The following is a 17,611-nucleotide window of genomic DNA, read 5'->3' on the forward strand; positions in this document are numbered from 1 at the left end:
TCTGTGCGCGTTGTCGTTATATTTGATTCCTTTCCTTTGTTTTCGCTACAGTACCATATTTTTATGTACTTGTCTGTACTTATTGTGCATAAGCTGCCTCAATATGCGTCTCTGTTAGGCCGTCTATTTCTCGTGGATATGTCTACTGCTTTATCTGCTTTATCGCGCTCTAAATGATGTTGATGTGAAGATTCCATCCTGATAGCCATGTAGTCTTTCAACTGTTTATGTCTTTCTGTCAGCGTAATGTGCAGTTATATACTAACAACTAATGTTTTTAATATAAGATATTCATTTCTCTTCTATTCTCTGTGTATGGTCATGTCCTCCATCTTTTGTCTTACTTCTCTATCTTCGTCATACACTCGACGGCGCTTCATGACGGGTATCTTCGCGATTTCTGCGTCATTCTCTATGAACTCTGCTGGGCCATTTCGTACGTCTTGCTGTTTGTGAGGTCAGTGTTATTCATTTTCCCTGAACATGCTTGCCTCACTAACCACATCATGTATGAGCGTAAGCGCTCTCAGAACTGTGGTCATCGCGACAGCTTTGTCTTTGTGCATCACTCCTATGAATGCTATGGTCGCTCGGACTATGTCTCCAACTTTGAACACGCTGGGAACCACACGCGATGTGCTGAGTCATTGATCGGATACTGTTAGTATGCCGCTGTGTATGAGATGTACCACAAAGCTCACCTTGTACCGTTATCGTTTTTGACTTCTCGCAAATAGTCGACCTTGTTGTCCATGGTGTGTATGAGATCGTCTCCTCTCATGTGCGCCAACACGCCGTCTGGATCTACACCCATATCGAACGCCAGTCCTGCTTCTGTCGGCGCATGCTTTCTAGGTGTGAAGTAACGCGTACTTGCGTCGACCGCCCAATGACCTTCGTACATGCTTAAGTTCCACGGCTTTACCTCTATGTCTTCCTTTTTGAGGTATGTCTTCATCATCTCGTGTACATGCTTTATACTAACCGCATCGTCGTTGAATCCGTTGCTCCGCAGTCCGGTAATTCTAACTCCCTGTCGAAGATATATCGCTTTCTTCTTCATAGACGGTGTTGCGTCACTACGATTGGGTCAGTTGGGTATGCATTTTGTATATATAGTTATATCATTTACCTTAATTTAATAGGCGGCAATTCGTTTCTGCATATTGCGCCGTACACGTAGAAGTTTTGTTCTTCAGTGGAATTCGTTCGTGTAATTCTCCACGAGCGAGGTTGTTCTACGTAGACCACTCTATGATCTTCGAGCTGTCAATCGTGTTTTTGGAATCGTCAGTATGTTCGTCCATCCATATGAATATGTAAAATACCTGAAAGTCTACCACCGGCATAGCATCGTGTATCGATTTTCGGGCGTCGCAGTACCCTTGGTCCATGAGGGCCTGCGCAGCGTATTGGTTATAGTTTGGGTCCATGCAATTGGTTGAGGGTGGGATTCTGTTTCACTTTTTTTTTTTTTTGGCCTTGTTTGACCGTTTGGTTTTATGATGTTTCTCGCTTTCCGACTCGTATTCGTGTGTCCCTCTTGTGTAATCTTTCCGTTTCTGTCCGAAATCTGCTACTGTTCCGTTCTCATCGTCGTGCTTGGTTCGTACTGGTTGTTAATGTTTTGTCTCCTCTCCGGTTGTTGTTACCACCGATCATTTTGTAAAATTTTCATATATTTTTCCTCCTTGCTTATTCGCTATCGGCGCCGTTTTGACCCTGTCTACTTCGCTCTCATATGTTCCTCTTCCCTGGTGTTCCTGTTCTCGACCGCGGCATTAGGTCGGTTGTTCATCTATGGTGTTGTCGTCTCCTCATATGACGCGCTTCATTAAATTGCATTTGTTCTTTAACTTGATTTGGTGTACCGAGTGCCTACTTTTCTCGTTTCATGGAGCTCCTCTTGCTTTGCTTGCTCTTTGCCTTTGCTCATCAACGTGTCGCTTCGCCTAGTTCACCTTTTTCGTGTTTTTATGCGTAGTGCGACCATCATCTGTCGGCTTTTTTTTTACATCAAATTTTGGTCCATCATTTTTTTTGGCGTCTTTAATCCCTTAAGGCAATCGCTCCTGTACAATGGTGTTTGCTCTTGGTACGCTCATCACGCGTAATATCTTATTCGTGCTGACTTGCTTGTCTCAGTGGCTTCGGGAGTGTGTATGGTATTCGCTAAAGGCGTTTCCACTCATCGCTTTCTATCGTACCGAGCGTTAGTCTTTGCATTTTTCTACTCCGTATCAACTCATGGATTTTATTATCCTTTTTCTCTGTTTTTCATGTTTCTCCAAGTAGTATTTATCATGTTGAATTCTTGTGATGCTGTCTCATAACCTTTTCTATAAAACCTTGGTTTTTTTTTGTTTAGTGCTTTCCATCTTCGACGCTCTACCTGCCTCGAGCTCTATCATCTACAGTATTCCTAAGTCTCTTTATCGTTTCAATCACATTATGGTTTCCATCAACTCTGCTTATGCTCCTGCTTCTCCCAAGCCTACATATGCCGATGTGGTTGCTGGTGATCGCTCGCCCTCTGCTGAATACAAGTAAGCCGTTCCATGTTATTCTATGTACAGTTTATGATTTTAAACGTTGTGCGTTGTAACAGACATCGTCCTGCAAAAGGCATTCGCAACGTCATAATCCACGTCAAACCCGACAACAAAGAAGATTCTTTTTCTGTTGCCACTGACTCTGATGACGGACCGTTAGACAGCGTCGCCTCTCGCATTGCTGCCGCAAAGGTCGTCAAACCGGGGAACAAGACTGTTGCGTACGTGTATCCCATACTATCTTACCCTGTGTCTTCAATCACGCACGTCGTTTACATGCGTTCCTTCCGTTTTCTTATCTCTGTATTGCAGCGGATCAGATGCGTTGGACAATTTTGTTAGGAAGACCAGGTCAACAAGTGGCTTGTATGATTTTAGCTGCACATTCCGCACTTTTTTTCTTTTGTTTTGACTACTTTATTGTCGTTATAGGAAACGCGATATCGAAGATGCTGCGCTCGTTTGTTCCGATGAGGAGTTGCCGTTAGTGAAATTGCAATCTGATAACCCTTATGTTATGCTGATATTTTGGTTTTGTTATATATTTACCTCAGAGCCCGAATTTCCCCTCCGAAGAAGAGTCGTACATCCGTCAGCGCGAACGTTGATGCGACTGTCAATCACGTATCTTACTCGAGTGATTCTTCGGTCGAAGTCATTCGAGTCGTCGATAATTCGTAAGTTTTACTGCTTGTATCAAATCTCGCCATTATTTCGTTCTGCTTAATACCGTTGGATACTCTGAACAGAGCCAACGCCCGATATCAGAAGGGTATTAGTGATGCCATATTAGTCGATGATTCATCCGCGGATGAAATGGTCTCTGTTCATCCTACCAGCGGGTATGTTTATCATTTACATCTTTTATGTTATTATGTCATACGTTCTCACATCCGCGTATTACAATTCGTGCTCCTGTCAGAGCAAAACCGAATAAACAGAAAGGCAAGAAGCCACAGAAGACAATGCCCCAAACGGTCCGTATCAAACAAGAGCCTGGCATTGTCATAAAGCAAGAAGCATCTGCTCGTCCCACGTCCGTATTGCCCTCTGAAGTTATGGTTAAGAAAGAGTCTGTCGATGTTCATATCCCTCTTGCACCGGATAACGTTGCGTCCACCCCCACAAAGAAAGACAAAGGAAAATCATCCGTTTCAAAGAAGGGCTCTGTTGGGATTCGTAGATCCGCTCGGCGTTCGGAAGCTGCGATCGAGCGAGTACCGTTCTCTTTTATTCCACATTGCGATTGACTGACGTCCTGCTCTTAGTCTGTCGGTGTCTCCGCTGAAGATTGGGTCTGAAATTTCTGGATCTGCTGTTTTGTCTCCACCCATTACTTTGCAGGGTGATGCTGATTCTGATATCAACCCCTTCTTGCCGTCACCTGAAGTCATTTTGGGCACCAAGTATGTGTATGCTCTAAAAGTCTACGTGAGCATCACTTAACTTGATTTACAGAATTCCAGGAAAAGGCAAATCCATTCGCATTGTTCTTCCCAGCGGTCCAATCGATCTTCACGAAGATGAAGCTATGATGTTTGCGTCAGTAATGTTCATTTGTGGTGTTTTTCTTTTATCACTTCTTAATCGGGTTTGATCAGGCACGCGGTCAGAGAGAGTCGAATGCATCAGACCACTTATCCATCTTCCAATGCTCTCCCCAGCGGTCCTTCCTCTAGCAAGTTGCTCAAAGCGCTCGATGATGCGTATGAAAAGTACAGTGAAGCAGATGCTCTTAAAACCGAACATTCGACTTTGGACCCCCCTGTTCAATTTAAGGCGTCTGTAATAAGGTAAATATCCGTCATGCCAATATATGTGATCGTCTTTATCTACCTTTATTCAACAGTGCCAAATCTATCGACGCGCATTCTGATGTGGTTATGGCCAGTCTTTCTGAACAGCCAAAAACTCGACAAGTGCAGTTTCAATCTTCTTTGACAGCTGTTCCAATCAATGCCGCTGTTGAAGCTCCCCCTACACCTGTCACTCCAGTTCGAGTTCCCCGCAAGTTCAAGGATGTTGTGCCTGCCGGTCCTGTGAACAAAACTCCCAGTCTTGGATTGAACGGGCCGGCTCTGATGGAGGATACCATGCGCTTCTCGGTCAAGTAAGTTAACGTACCCATATGTCATCTTCAATCTGTTGTCTGACTTGATTTGTGTCTGACCTTAAGACATCTGCCGAAGAAATGCGAAGTTACGAAGACAGATTTACAAGATAGTCTTTTAGAAAGCACTTACGTTGACCTTCCCAATCTTCAGTAAGTTTTTACCTTCTAAGATAATCGATGTTTTGTTTTGACTATTTCAAGGCATGGTATTCTCAAGCAATGGAACTCGCCTAATGTCATGGCACCAGTCGACTGTGTTTCTTTTTCTCTCTGCGGTGAGAATTTCCCTGAGATGAATTTTGAGTGAGTTTCGTAAAGCCTTTGCTATACTTTACTTAATGATGCGTATTGCTTACTCTCTCTACTATGTTATATAGAAACGCTTATGACGCTGTGACTTTTGTAAGGAACAAGAACTTTATCAATCCTTCGCGGGTTTCGCCTCTGGACGTCAGCATCCTGTATATGGGAAACGATCGTAAGCGTGCCACTTTGCAGTGCAACTCGGTGCCTGCTATCTGCCTGAGTGCAATTCTCACCCGCGATTCGTATCTATTGGAGCCGATATCCAAAGGACTGTGTAACAAATTTTTGTCTGGTCACATGATGCACCAGGAGTGGGAACGCTTCGCTGGATTTGCTTGCATGGCGTTCGGACATCAGGTTATGGTAGCCTCTATCCGTGATAAGGCAATCACCTTTGGCACTATGGGAGTTAAATGTCAGTGGGCACATATGCTTACTTTGTTTTTTTTTTCTTTTTGTACTCACTCAGACACTCACTCAAATAGCGGAGCGGGAATCAATCTCTCCTTCAAAACCTCCTAGGACACCCGGCATACTTTCTGGACAGAAAGATGCCAAACTCCAAGGAGGAAGCCGAAAAGCACTTAAATCAAGCACCAGGTTCAAGACCATGATGGATTCAACCGACACTAGTAAGTTATCAACATTGTATGTGCTTCAAACCACTGACAATGTCATATATTAGTTCCCATATATGATTCACGTAACCATGCCTTCAATTTCAACACTGACCTCGACCGGTTAGACGAATTGCTACCTAGATGGCGTCGCGGAGAGATTCCACCTAACTCCTTTGTTATGGTGGCGTACACTATGACTCAATACGAGAAGGAACGGTCATTTCATCTGTGTACCAACATACAGTATGCCGTTGTGAATCTGCTCTGATAAAATTAACAGATGGTCATGAATGTGGTATATGTTCCACTCATTTATATATCTTTGAGGCAATACCTAGTACAGTCAATTCAGAAGAGTCAATCATGCATAATCGTAACCAAAATGTTCTACATAAACGAGCATCTCGAGAACGTCAGAGGCAGGCAGGCGCAGAATCTGCTAATTCCGATGTTGACATGCTCAACGGTGATGCTTTTGTATCCACATCAGACTCTGACCACACTTCAAACGACCATGTGTTTCCGCCACAACCACCGTCAAAGCTTCTGATAGAGGAAATCATCAATGGATTTTGCGCTGATTCATCTGCATCTCTACTGGAGGAAGCAGGCTGCATGGTCTGCGGTCTGCTGCAGCCTTTGCATAATTTAACTCACTTGTCTATGTTTGATCATCCCCTTGACATACTCGCAGTTGAGGGAGCTACCCGTGTAGAGAGATTACATCCTGACGACCCGGTGAAGGACATCCCGGGCCCTGTGATCGATCCTGCATGTAACCATGTATGCGATACTTGCTCTGCTGCGTTGAAAAAAGGTCATGTGCCGAGACATTCGCTTGCAAATCATTTGTGGTTAGGTAAAATACCTTCTCAGCTGCAAGATCTTTCGTTTGCAGAGCGCATGATGATTGCTCGCATTCGGCATAATCGCTGTCTGGTCAGAGTTTCCTCTGGGCGGGCTAAAATGACAGCAAATGTCATCATGTACTCTAATCCAACGCTGAAAGTGTATCATGAATTACCTCCTTCAAAGCCAGAACTTGACGAGGTACTTGCCTTTATATTTACAGGACCAACCCAACCCACGGAAGAAGAGTTCAAGCGTAGTCCAATGCTAGTGCGTCGCAATAAGGTCGCAGATGCTCTGGAATGGTTGAAACTTAACCATAAGGATTATATTGATCTTGAAATATCCAAGAAAAATCTCCAGTCTTACCCGCTGATAGGTGTCCCCGTAGCTGTAGACTACAGACAGCGCAACGGTACTAATCGTATGGAGTCTACAATGAGTCTACACGACGAAGGCGAAGATGAAGGAACTGTAGACGGACCTTGTCCGTTTACTGTCCATGGCTTGAGTGGAACAGACTATGGCAATATGTCCATACAAGCTTTGAAGGCAAAAGCCTTGCAACACATAGAAAATGAAGGCAAAATGCTAGCTATTGGGCATGATCCAAAACCGCAGTCTATGTACGATAATCCTCAGGCCTATCCGCAGATGTTCCCTTGGCTATTTCCTTACGGTTATGGTGGAATAGGTCAGCATTGTCATAAGCGTAAACTTTCAGAGTCAGAACATAAGCGAATACTGCTTATGCACCATGATAAGCGTTTCCAGCGCGACCTTTATTTTCCTATTATTGCATTCAATCACGAGCAACTGAAAGGTGGCGTTACTGGTAGCTTTCTTGTTGCAAAACGCCGTAATTTTGATGCGATATCTAAAAGATTGCTCTCTATAGACAAAACGGTTCTTCAAGACATTTCCTCTCGTCTTGTAAATGGGGACCATGTATCACCTGAAACAGACAGTGAGAAAGACTGTTACAAACTTTTAGATGATCTTGACCACGTTGGAGGATATGTTAAAGGGTCAATCACGTCTAAAAAGTATATGCGCAATGAGATATGGTCTTTGCTTTCTTTCAAAGGTTGCCCAATATGGTTTATAACCTTGTCACCTGCCGATAACAGACATCCTATATCAATATATTATGCCAAAGAACAGCTGACCTTTACACCAGACATATTACCTTCTTCTGAAAGGAATAGACTGGTTGCACAGAATCCCGTATCGGCTGCCCGTTTTTTTCATCTCATAATTGAATTGTTTATTAAACACGTGCTAGGCGTCGGATCCAATATTCATCGAGGTTTGTATGGTAAAACTTCAGCGTACTATGGTACGGTAGAACAGCAGGGAAGACTCACCTTACATTTGCATATGTTACTATGGATTGAGAATTGCTTGTCTCCACAGCAAATCCGTGACCGTATTATGAACAACGACTCTGCATTTCAGGCGAGCCTTCTATCATATTTGGAAGGCTGTCATCAAGGCGAATTTCTTACAGGAAACATGCAGACTGTTAAAGACCGCGTGCCACATATTTACGACAAAGAAATTGATGGACTTCATTCAATTATACAAGAGGATGACGAGGCTGTAAATTCCAGTTACGCAGATCCGACTCTAACACTCCCTATACCGGTAGAACATGCTTGTCAAGATTCCAATGGTCCGGACCACTGCACATCATGCATTTCTAATGCTGAATGGTGGGACAATTACGAAACTACAGTCGATGATATCATATTGAAGTCCAATGTGCACAGATGCACTGTTTCATACGGTCAGCAAATTGATGACCCTGACGGATCAAAAGGTATAAAAAATATGCCTAAGGGCCCGAAAGGTTGCCTGGATTGGAATGGAAATTGTAAAGCACGATTTCCGCGAAGGCTGTACGAACAGTCTCAAGTCGATCACGTCGACGGTCACATATTTTTGAAAAAGTTGGAAGCGATGTTAAATACCTTTACTCTTCCGCTGTCGTACCTCACAAGAAGTAATACCGACGTGACATGTCTGTTGTCGGGTACTTCGATAAAAGCAATAATATATTATATATCAGACTATATTAGCAAACCCGCATTGAAAACGTATCAGATATTTACCTCTATGTATGACGTGTTTGAACGTGAAGAAAAAAAAGTTAAAGACGATGTCAAGATTGAAGGTAAAGACGCAGGCAGAAGGTTGATGCTTAAAATTGTCAACTCTCTGTCTTCTAAGATGGAGATAGGTTCTCCGATGGCCTCCTTGTATTTATTGGGCAACCCTGATCATTACACTGATCATACCTTTGTACCTTTTTGGTGGAGAAGTTTTGTAAGTGACGCAAGGAGCAGTCATAAATCCGGTATCACTGATGACCAAGCCGCCCACCTACCTACCGTAGAGGATCTAGAAAATGCTGAAGATGAAGAACAGAAAGTTATATTAGCTCGACATGACGGTCATTATGTAGGTTCTAGTAATGTAGATGATTATAAATACCGCCCAGTCACTCAAGAAGACATGTCTCTATTCGACTGGATTAGATCTTATGAGCGCCGTAAGCTCACTAAAAATGAAATGGAGCGTTTGCGTAGTGAAACACTCACCTTCGAAGATGATCATGCGTCCGACATACGTGAAGGCGGGGGGATGGAAGATTTCATTGATGCATGTCTTGGTATACCTGCAGATGATGATTCTGATCAACGTGTTAAATATGACGGTGTGCGAAAAAATATTAAAATAAACAAAAGAAGTTTTGAACGTTTCACTGAGGAGCACCCTCTTTATTCCACTCACGTAGTCAAATGTGACTCATCCCGAGCGCACAATATTGTCCCCAATTTTCTAGGCGGTCCCCTTCCACGGCGCGACAAAGGCGACAGAGAGTATTATTGTTGCAGTATGCTGACCTTGTTCAAACCTTGGAGGTCTGGGTTAGATTTGAAATCATTGCATCAGACTTGGGAACATGCATTCACCATTTACGCTTTTTCCGACCGACAGTTGAAACTAATGGATAACTTTAATCTGCGATATGAATGTTTAGACGACAGAGACGATTTTCACGCACAGTTAAGAAGGAAAGACGGAGAACAACAAGATGTTTACACGGATGAACTCTATCCTGATGGTTGCGGTCTCGACGATCAATACAACGACTTTGTCGGCCTTGAATTCGGTGAAGATCATTTAGATTATGAAGAGATTGGTGAGGCATACCGCAGAGAGGTGTTGTTAAAGCGAGAAGTAGATGGCATCATACAATCTGCAGGATTGTTTTCTAACGCCTCTAGCGATGTTACATGTCAAGAAGTCAGCATGTTCAGGCCTGCTGAATACAAGACGCATACGAGCTGGGCATCTCTAATAAAAGCTGAAAAAATTAGACTGTTTAAACAGAAGTTGTCCGGTTACGTGCCTTCAGATCCCTCAGATGATATAACAAACATTCATATTTCCAACGAAGAGTCTACTAATGACGTCAAAGTAGTTTCTTCGGATTATCTGCTCAGGTCGTACAAGGCAAAGCAAATGGAACATAATGTGTTAGTAGATTCTACAGTCGCCGATTTCACCTTGAATACGGAACAGGAAAGGGCTTTCCGTATTGTTGCCAATCACGCTAGTTTGCTGTCGCCTGGTCAGCTGAGGATGCATCTCGGTGGCATGGGCGGGTACTGGCAAAAGTCAAGTGATCAAATCTATCATTCATATGTTTGAGTCGAGAGGCGAATCTCACCGATTTGTGGTTCTCGCACCCACAGGTACCGCTGCTGCACTCCTCAACGGATCTACTTATCACAGTGTATTAGGAATACGGTCCAAGTCGGATCGTGGTCAAGACTTTTCAAAAAACGAAGTCGCAGTAATAAATGACGTACGAGCTCGATTAAAGGGTGTCAAGTATATCTTTATTGATGAAATATCTATGCTGTCGTCGAGGGATTTATATGCCATTAGTAGACGTCTGTCACAAGTGTTTAACGACGATACACTGTTCGGAGGTATATCAATGATCTTAGCTGGTGACTTCGCTCAGCTACCGCCGGTAGGTAATCTCCCCTTTTATAGTCCTTCCATTAAACATACGCAAGACGCTCGCATGAAGGTGTCCGAGCAAGAAGCTACTCTAGGCAAGATATTCTGGCACCAATTCACGACTGTCGTTATTCTAAAACAAAACATGAGACAAAAAACGCAGACTGAGGAAGACGCAAAGTTGCGCACTGCACTTGAAAACATGCGGTATGCCGCCTGTACAGACGCTGATATATCGTTCCTCAAGTCAAGGTTAGCTTCTAAACTGACGACTATTGAAGGTAAACCTATATTGACTGACCCTGCTTTTCGCAACGTATCTGTTATCACTGCGTGGAATAATCAAAAGGATAGGTTCAATGAGCAGGGCATCGCAAGATACGCTAAAGAGAGCGGACGTACATTGCATCATTTTTTCTCTGTCGATAGTCTGGGTACACAAGAAGGAGAAACTCGCAGGCCTCGCGGACGACCATCAGGATCGTCTAAAGCAACCAAACAGACAAAGATGTCCCAGCGTCTTCAGGAAGCCCTATGGGGTCGCAGCGCCTGTTCTAGCGAACAAGTGCCAGCAAAACTTTCTCTGTGCGTAGGTCTGCCAGTTATGATACGGCATAACGACGCCACAGAGTTGTGTATCACTAAAGGACAGGAGGCTGTCGTCGTAGGATGGGAATCTTCTGTTGGTGCGTTTGGTAGACCTGTACTTGATACGCTGTTCGTGGAATTAATCAGACCGCCGAACCCTGTATCATTAGCTGACTTGCCTGTTAATGTTGTTCCACTTACGCGAACGTCGTCTCGAGTAACATGTACTCTCAAGTCTGGCACAAAAATCAATGTAAACCGCCAGCAGGTATTAGTGCTGCCCAATTTTGCCATGACCGATTATTCGTCTCAAGGTAAGACGCGAGATTATAACTTGATACATTTAGATCATTGTAAGGATCATTCGTCTTATTACACCTGTGTATCTAGAAGTTCGAACGCCAGTGGTACCATCTTACTCGGTAGATTCGATGCGTCTAAGATTACAAAGGGTATTAGTGGGCACCTGCGCCAGGAATTCCGTGAACTCAATATATTAGATCATATCACCACCATGAAATACAATGGACAGCTTCCAGACGGCGTGTTGCATGGATTAAGGAATCCGACAATTCGGTCTTTCATGCTTCTCGACGTATCGCAATCCATTGGTACAGACTGGCATCCTACCTTGGCAGTCTCTTCATCAAAGCAGCTTATCAGAACTCCGGAAAAGGACGGCACCTGGTCTCTCAACAGTGTTAAGGCAATTGTCACCGACAGGGCAAAAGATAAGCGCAATAAGCGCCAACCAATTCGCTCAGACTGTATAGGACCGAGGAAACGAATGTTGCTAAGCACACCCTCCGAGTTTGCGGTCCTACCTGTAGGTACAAAGTGGGACGCGGACAACTACAGTTGCAGTTACGACTCCATCTTTACCGTGTTATATAACCTATGGATAAGTGCACCTGAGATGTGGACCAATAGATTCAGTGATTTGACACCGTTATTAGACAGACTCAGCGGACAATTCGCACTTGTGCAGAATGGATCAATTTCTCTAGAGAGCGCACGAAACGACGTCAGAAACGATATGCACTCACGCAGCCCGCTTGATTTTCCTATGGGTCCAAATATGACATACATTGACAGAGTTATGACCGCTGTGATGGGCCAGCGATCTTCTGGAATGTCTGTTCTCGTGTGCAGTAAATGCGGCTACAATGACCAAAGACCCGTAATGCGACTAGGCGAATATATAAGTGTGGCACGCACTGGCGTTTTCCACGACGACTCCCAGGAGGTGTCTTCTATTTCAGACAGTTTAGGTTTTAACCTGAGCGATGCTCAACGATTGAGTTCGAAGAATTGCCCTTCGTGTGCACAAAATCAGCATATCGTATATATGTCGCTATGCCATAAGGTTGAACGATTACCTTACATTATGACAGTGGATATATGCTCGCCACGGTTTGCTATAAACCCTGATATTATGTTCAAATCGGATAGTTTCAACGTAGAGTATAAGCTTACTGGGGTTGTCTACGGCGGGCAACATCATTTTGTTTCTCGGTATGTTGACCTGCAAGGGGACGTGTGGTTCCACGACGGCATTACTACTGGAAATAGATGCGTAAAGGAGGGTAATGTTCATGACCTTGTTAATGATGTATCTCAATGGCTACGCATTTCCGTAAATGGGGGAAACTTGAAACATGCATTGTATGCTATTTACGCGAGGGAATAAGATGAAAATTTATCCAAAGTGTTTTATGGTTATGGAGGCCTCAGTTGATACATGCTCAGATAACAACTGTTTATATTCATATCAGTATGGTATTTATCGTTCGATAGTGTCGCAGCGTATCAGTCTATTAGACTCAGCTGTATAATCTGAACCCATAGACTACATTGCATCGAGCATCGTGTGGTTGAAAGGACGATCCAAAAGCGTGGGAGAATGTCGTACATGTTCCTTTAATACCTTCGCATCAAAGGGATATCGGAACTTGCCGAAATTTCGTTCACCGCTCTGTTTAAGAACTGTGCCTATCCGACTTGAACACCTTTTTCGACGTTGTCATTTGCTGCCACATCGTACCAGTATTCGTATCTTCAAGGCTAATATACAATATTTGTTAGGCTGTAGGTTATATTACGATATATGATAGAAATATTGATGGTATTCTAAATGTGTTCAAATCGATAGTTCATTTTGAAGAACACCTTAAACCTGTCAGCGACTGCTTTGCAGAGTCGTTGCTTTAGTATGTCTATATCTACTCACGCAATGCTATACATATAAACGGCAAATTTTTAATTTTTTTTCTGCTTCTTTTTAGACTACCTATGGCTCCCAACCCATTCTTGGACTTAGAAGCGAATGTCGATCACGGAGATTCAGAGGATGGTTCAGCCGAATCTGACGAATTTGGTGCGCATAATATTTCGTTTTACTCAGTCTCATGTCATTCCAACATACGAGATAAACCAAATTTACTCGCAGAATGCTTCATCGACGACGGAACTCAATCCCATGAAGATTGTGACGGTTCATCATCTGTGGCAATGGACAAACCCATTCCTGTTACAAAGAGAGACCGACTGGCCCTCGTAATTCAACAAATTGAAGAGAGAACACGTGGTAGATCTCACTCACTGCCCGCCTCTGATATGTACCGGGGTGTGGAACCATTGTATTCAAACGCTGACAATCCTACTGTTTTGTCACCGCACGGAAACACTGATTCGGGCTTCGAAAATCTGCCCACGGACTATCCTACATGGAGGATTGGATGTAAAGTAAGTTTAATACCATCGAATTAAATTTGTGTGTTGCCAACCATATCGATGAACAATACGTAAGGTCGGATACGAAGAAATCGCGGTCGCTTCTTTACTCAAAAACTCGCGCCGAGAACATCATATTCGGTCCGCGTTTTCACGCAGTTCTGTACATGGATACATATACTTGGAATGTTTGATGGATCAGCCTATGATTGACCTTATCAAAAGATCGCCCGGCATCATCGTAAAAACTACGGACGTGCTCCTGAGTCCGATCGATAAGAATGAGGCTCAGCAACTGTTGTACATGGGAGGGGACATTACGAACCTATCGGTCGGAAAATGGCTCAAGGTTAAACGAGGTGTATACAAAGGCGATGTAGGCTTTGTCGTTTCGAAAGGATCGTGGGGGGTGTCAATGCTTATGATCCCCCGTTACGAGTACGTGTCCACCAAAACGAAGTCATCTCGTAAACGGAAGACATACACTGCGGTGCCCGCGCCTAAGCTATTCGATCCGACAGGCCTTCGTAACTCTCATTTATACATAGAATCAGGCAGAGCATCTGTCTATCGCGTAGGTGATCTGATCTTTGAGCATGGTTTGGCCCGGGTGGACTACGATCCCAGACACGTTGCCTCATGTCGTGAAGGTCTGAGTTACGTGACGTATACATCATTTTGTATGAGTGGGCATCCCGCACTCCATCACGCGCCGATACCAAAGCCAAAGGAATGGATCATGCGAACCATGGAATGGGTGGTAATGAGATCTACAGGTTGGCTCGGAGTCATTGCGCAAGCCGACGACGATAATATGGTCGATGTCGATATATACAACAAAGGCTGCGACCATGACGAAACTGGTCAACATTACAACGAAACTGAAATCCACAGAGTTGATACAACTACGACCCAGCTGTTGACAACAATACGCACCGTATGGAGTGACATCTTAAAACATTTCGAAATAGGGGATTACGTAGGGGTTGACGCTGGCGTTAATGCTGGACGATCGGGTTGGGTCGTGGACATCAAGGGAGATGAAATACAACTAATCGATAAGCAAGGCACTACAAAAGACCAGCAAATCAATACAGCCGACTCGATGTTGGAGGCAAGTATTTGTCATTTAACCGTATATATACTCTGGCTCATGCATACATCTCAGATTATATATATGCACAGGAATTTCGTTTCTCTGGGAGATGCGACGACATGTCAGCCTTCATCGCTCCTCGCGCTTATCCCAACATCACACACGACCCGATATCATCGTTGGAAAGGTGTAACTGTGATAGTGAGCAAGGTACATCATACGTTCAAAGGCTTAATCGGCATTGTCGCCGAGGTACTACAGTCCGTAAGCCCAAGAACAGGTCAACCTGAGTTGCGTTTAGTTGTAGAGCCGACTCGATATGATCCGTCGAATCCCTTCAAGAAAATTGTTTTGAACAGAGACGACGTACTGGAATACAGGTAAGCGTATTTCATTTACCGATTTGTACTCGCGCTCACGGCTTGTAGTACCTTTGAGCCTCTAAGCCTGTCGAAGACGTATGATTCGAACGCTGTCCACCAGTCTCGTAACTTCGCCAACCCATCGATCATAATAACCACAGGAACTGAAAGCGCTGACAGTGGCAGACATACACCATTGCCTGATACTATTGAGGACACCTCGCCTGCGTGGGATCCATCTGACCATTCAGAAGATTTAACAAGCATTAGCATAGGAACCGTCGTCGTAAATTCAAGCGACGGTACCAACGTTGCATCTTTAACCACTCCTTGTAATCTTTTGTTGAAACGAGAGCTGATTGGAGTTCCTTTGACGGTGGAAGAGGCAACCGTCGATGGACACGTTTCTCCGTTGTTTGTAATCGTTCAGGAGGACGTGGATGGGCAGCTGTGCATGATGCGATTTACACCCAATTCGAAGCGGACGTTACGGATTGAATCGACCCATATAAAGCCCAAACATCCTACCATCAAGCACGACTTTGGGTTATTAGCCATCATTGAAGGAGAACACGCGGGTAAATGCGTCAGACGTGTGCATTCTAGGAAGGATACCAATGGCGTGGTATTGGTGGTCAAACAAGTACTGCCCACTGATCGAGGAGCTGATCAAATAGTGGATGGCGAGCTATTGACGCCAACCGAAAATTGTTGTGTGGCCTATGAAACTCAAAAGAGAAAGAATGCTAATCGGAATCAGATGAGACACGAACACGATATTTACATTAGTACTCATTTGCCATAATTGTTTACTGTATGTCATATGTGTTGTATGCTCTACAATGTAACCAATACAGACATCCTCATCAACGAGTTATAAAATATATATATAGCATGCAACTATCTATATAACACTGAACATTCATGTATCGACTGCGCTAATTGTGTGGATTGATACCATGCACTGGCATACGGTTTACTAGTCGTCGAACAAACTTTCCACAGAATTATTGGGCGCCCTAAACTGTATGTCCTTGCCTGAATCTTTGTCACTGTATATCTTGGAAGCGTTGCGATCCACTGCCTCTGCTATATTTGCCAATGTTTCGTGATTTACCGCATCGGTCATCGGTTGGAGACGATTGTGTTGAATAACATCATGTCCTGCAGCGGTGGTTGGTTGGAGACGATTTAGTTGAATGACGTCTTGCCCCGCAACTGGAAGGCGGGTGCGACGACCTTTGTTGCTTGGAGGTCCCGTGATGACGGGCACATTGATGGCCAATAAGGACACGAGGGCCTGAGGCAGAATGAAGCAATGTTGTAGATGATGGTGTAGATAAAGAACTCACAGTAGCGCTTAATGCATACACAACTAACATTGGATATTGTTGAGCTAACTTGACGTAAATCCCGAACCACACGGCGCTGGACAGCATTATGAAAACGCTGCTGTTGTAACCTAACGCGACGGCACGCCAACGGTGCGTCAGTCTGAAAAAGGACACGCGGGTTTCTACTATTAGTATAGTCCAGCTTCGTCGAATAATCAAGATATCAGCAATGAGTTCAGCTATATAGCAGTCAGCAATGGGCAGTCGATTAGATGAAGTGTGACTTACCTATAAGAGAAAACAACAGCAGAATGTAAGGTGGTTGGCATGGACACACAGTATCCGACTTGCAATCGGTGTTGACCTTGCACACAAATATGGCGAAAGTGGAGAAGATAATGCCGATTGCGATGAATATGACAGCGTACAGCCAGCCCCATAATACACGGAGTTGTTTGGCCTTGTGCAGTCGATTCGGTGATAGCACTATACTGGCGCGGGAGACCCTGGACAGCGCATTCGTAGTAATAAGTGGCCATGCTTGTTGTGGAAAGTGACTACGCACCACAAAACTATAAAGAACGCAAATAGTTCGACTCGGTAGGAAACAGGAAGGGCGGTAGGTGTGTCGATGGCTATACATAGCAACCCCATGATATATGTCAATCAATGTAAAATAAAAAAAGACTGGCTACAAAAAGAAAAAAAAAAAAAAAAAAAGTATCACAACGCACCCAATTTAAACAATGTGAGGGCAATGACAAAGTCTGCAACCACAGCCACAGCCGCCAGCCCATCGTCGTACCAACACCGTTTGTCGCACCGCCTGATAATGAGCCTGAAGACGACCAAAAAAATGGCCAAGGCATGGCTGAAAGCCAATCCGTATGCTGCGACTGTAAAATAAAGAGGAAACAAATAAGTTCGTTAGTTTGTTGTTAGAAAAGGTTTACGAAGAATGCTGCCTTACCTATATTTACGTCCATTCTTTGTTCGCTGGTTTTGAGGGGCCGCAGATGC

The 17,611-nt window shown here is 44.0% G+C and overlaps 3 protein-coding genes across 3 annotated transcripts; 1 reads left to right on the plus strand and 2 right to left on the minus strand.

The window, feature by feature from the left end:
• Nucleotides 1-302: 302 nt before the first annotated feature.
• On the minus strand, nt 303-1,433 carry JR316_0010531 (uncharacterized protein; the record flags this gene model as incomplete). The annotated part of the gene is made up of 5 exons (XM_047896198.1): nt 303-446; nt 501-639; nt 702-1,079; nt 1,133-1,266; nt 1,329-1,433. The coding sequence occupies 5 exons, from the start codon at nt 1,431-1,433 to the stop codon at nt 303-305; spliced, it is 900 nt and encodes a 299-aa protein (XP_047744243.1).
• An 11,925-nt stretch (nt 1,434-13,358) lies between these two features.
• JR316_0010532 (Transcription elongation factor SPT5) lies at nt 13,359-16,062 on the plus strand (the record flags this gene model as incomplete). The annotated part of the gene is made up of 5 exons (XM_047896199.1): nt 13,359-13,443; nt 13,516-13,811; nt 13,876-14,917; nt 15,203-15,275; nt 15,324-16,062. The coding sequence occupies 5 exons, from the start codon at nt 13,359-13,361 to the stop codon at nt 16,060-16,062; spliced, it is 2,235 nt and encodes a 744-aa protein (XP_047744244.1).
• Nucleotides 16,063-16,236: 174 nt separating this feature from the next.
• On the minus strand, nt 16,237-17,130 carry JR316_0010533 (uncharacterized protein; the record flags this gene model as incomplete). Its single annotated transcript, XM_047896200.1, has 2 exons — nt 16,237-16,557; nt 17,020-17,130. The coding sequence occupies 2 exons, from the start codon at nt 17,128-17,130 to the stop codon at nt 16,237-16,239; spliced, it is 432 nt and encodes a 143-aa protein (XP_047744245.1).
• Between the last annotated feature and the right edge of the window lie 481 nt (nt 17,131-17,611).

Source organism: Psilocybe cubensis, chromosome 10 (genome assembly GCF_017499595.1).
Source record: "Psilocybe cubensis strain MGC-MH-2018 chromosome 10, whole genome shotgun sequence".
Taxonomy (NCBI): Eukaryota; Fungi; Basidiomycota; class Agaricomycetes; order Agaricales; family Agrocybaceae; genus Psilocybe; species Psilocybe cubensis.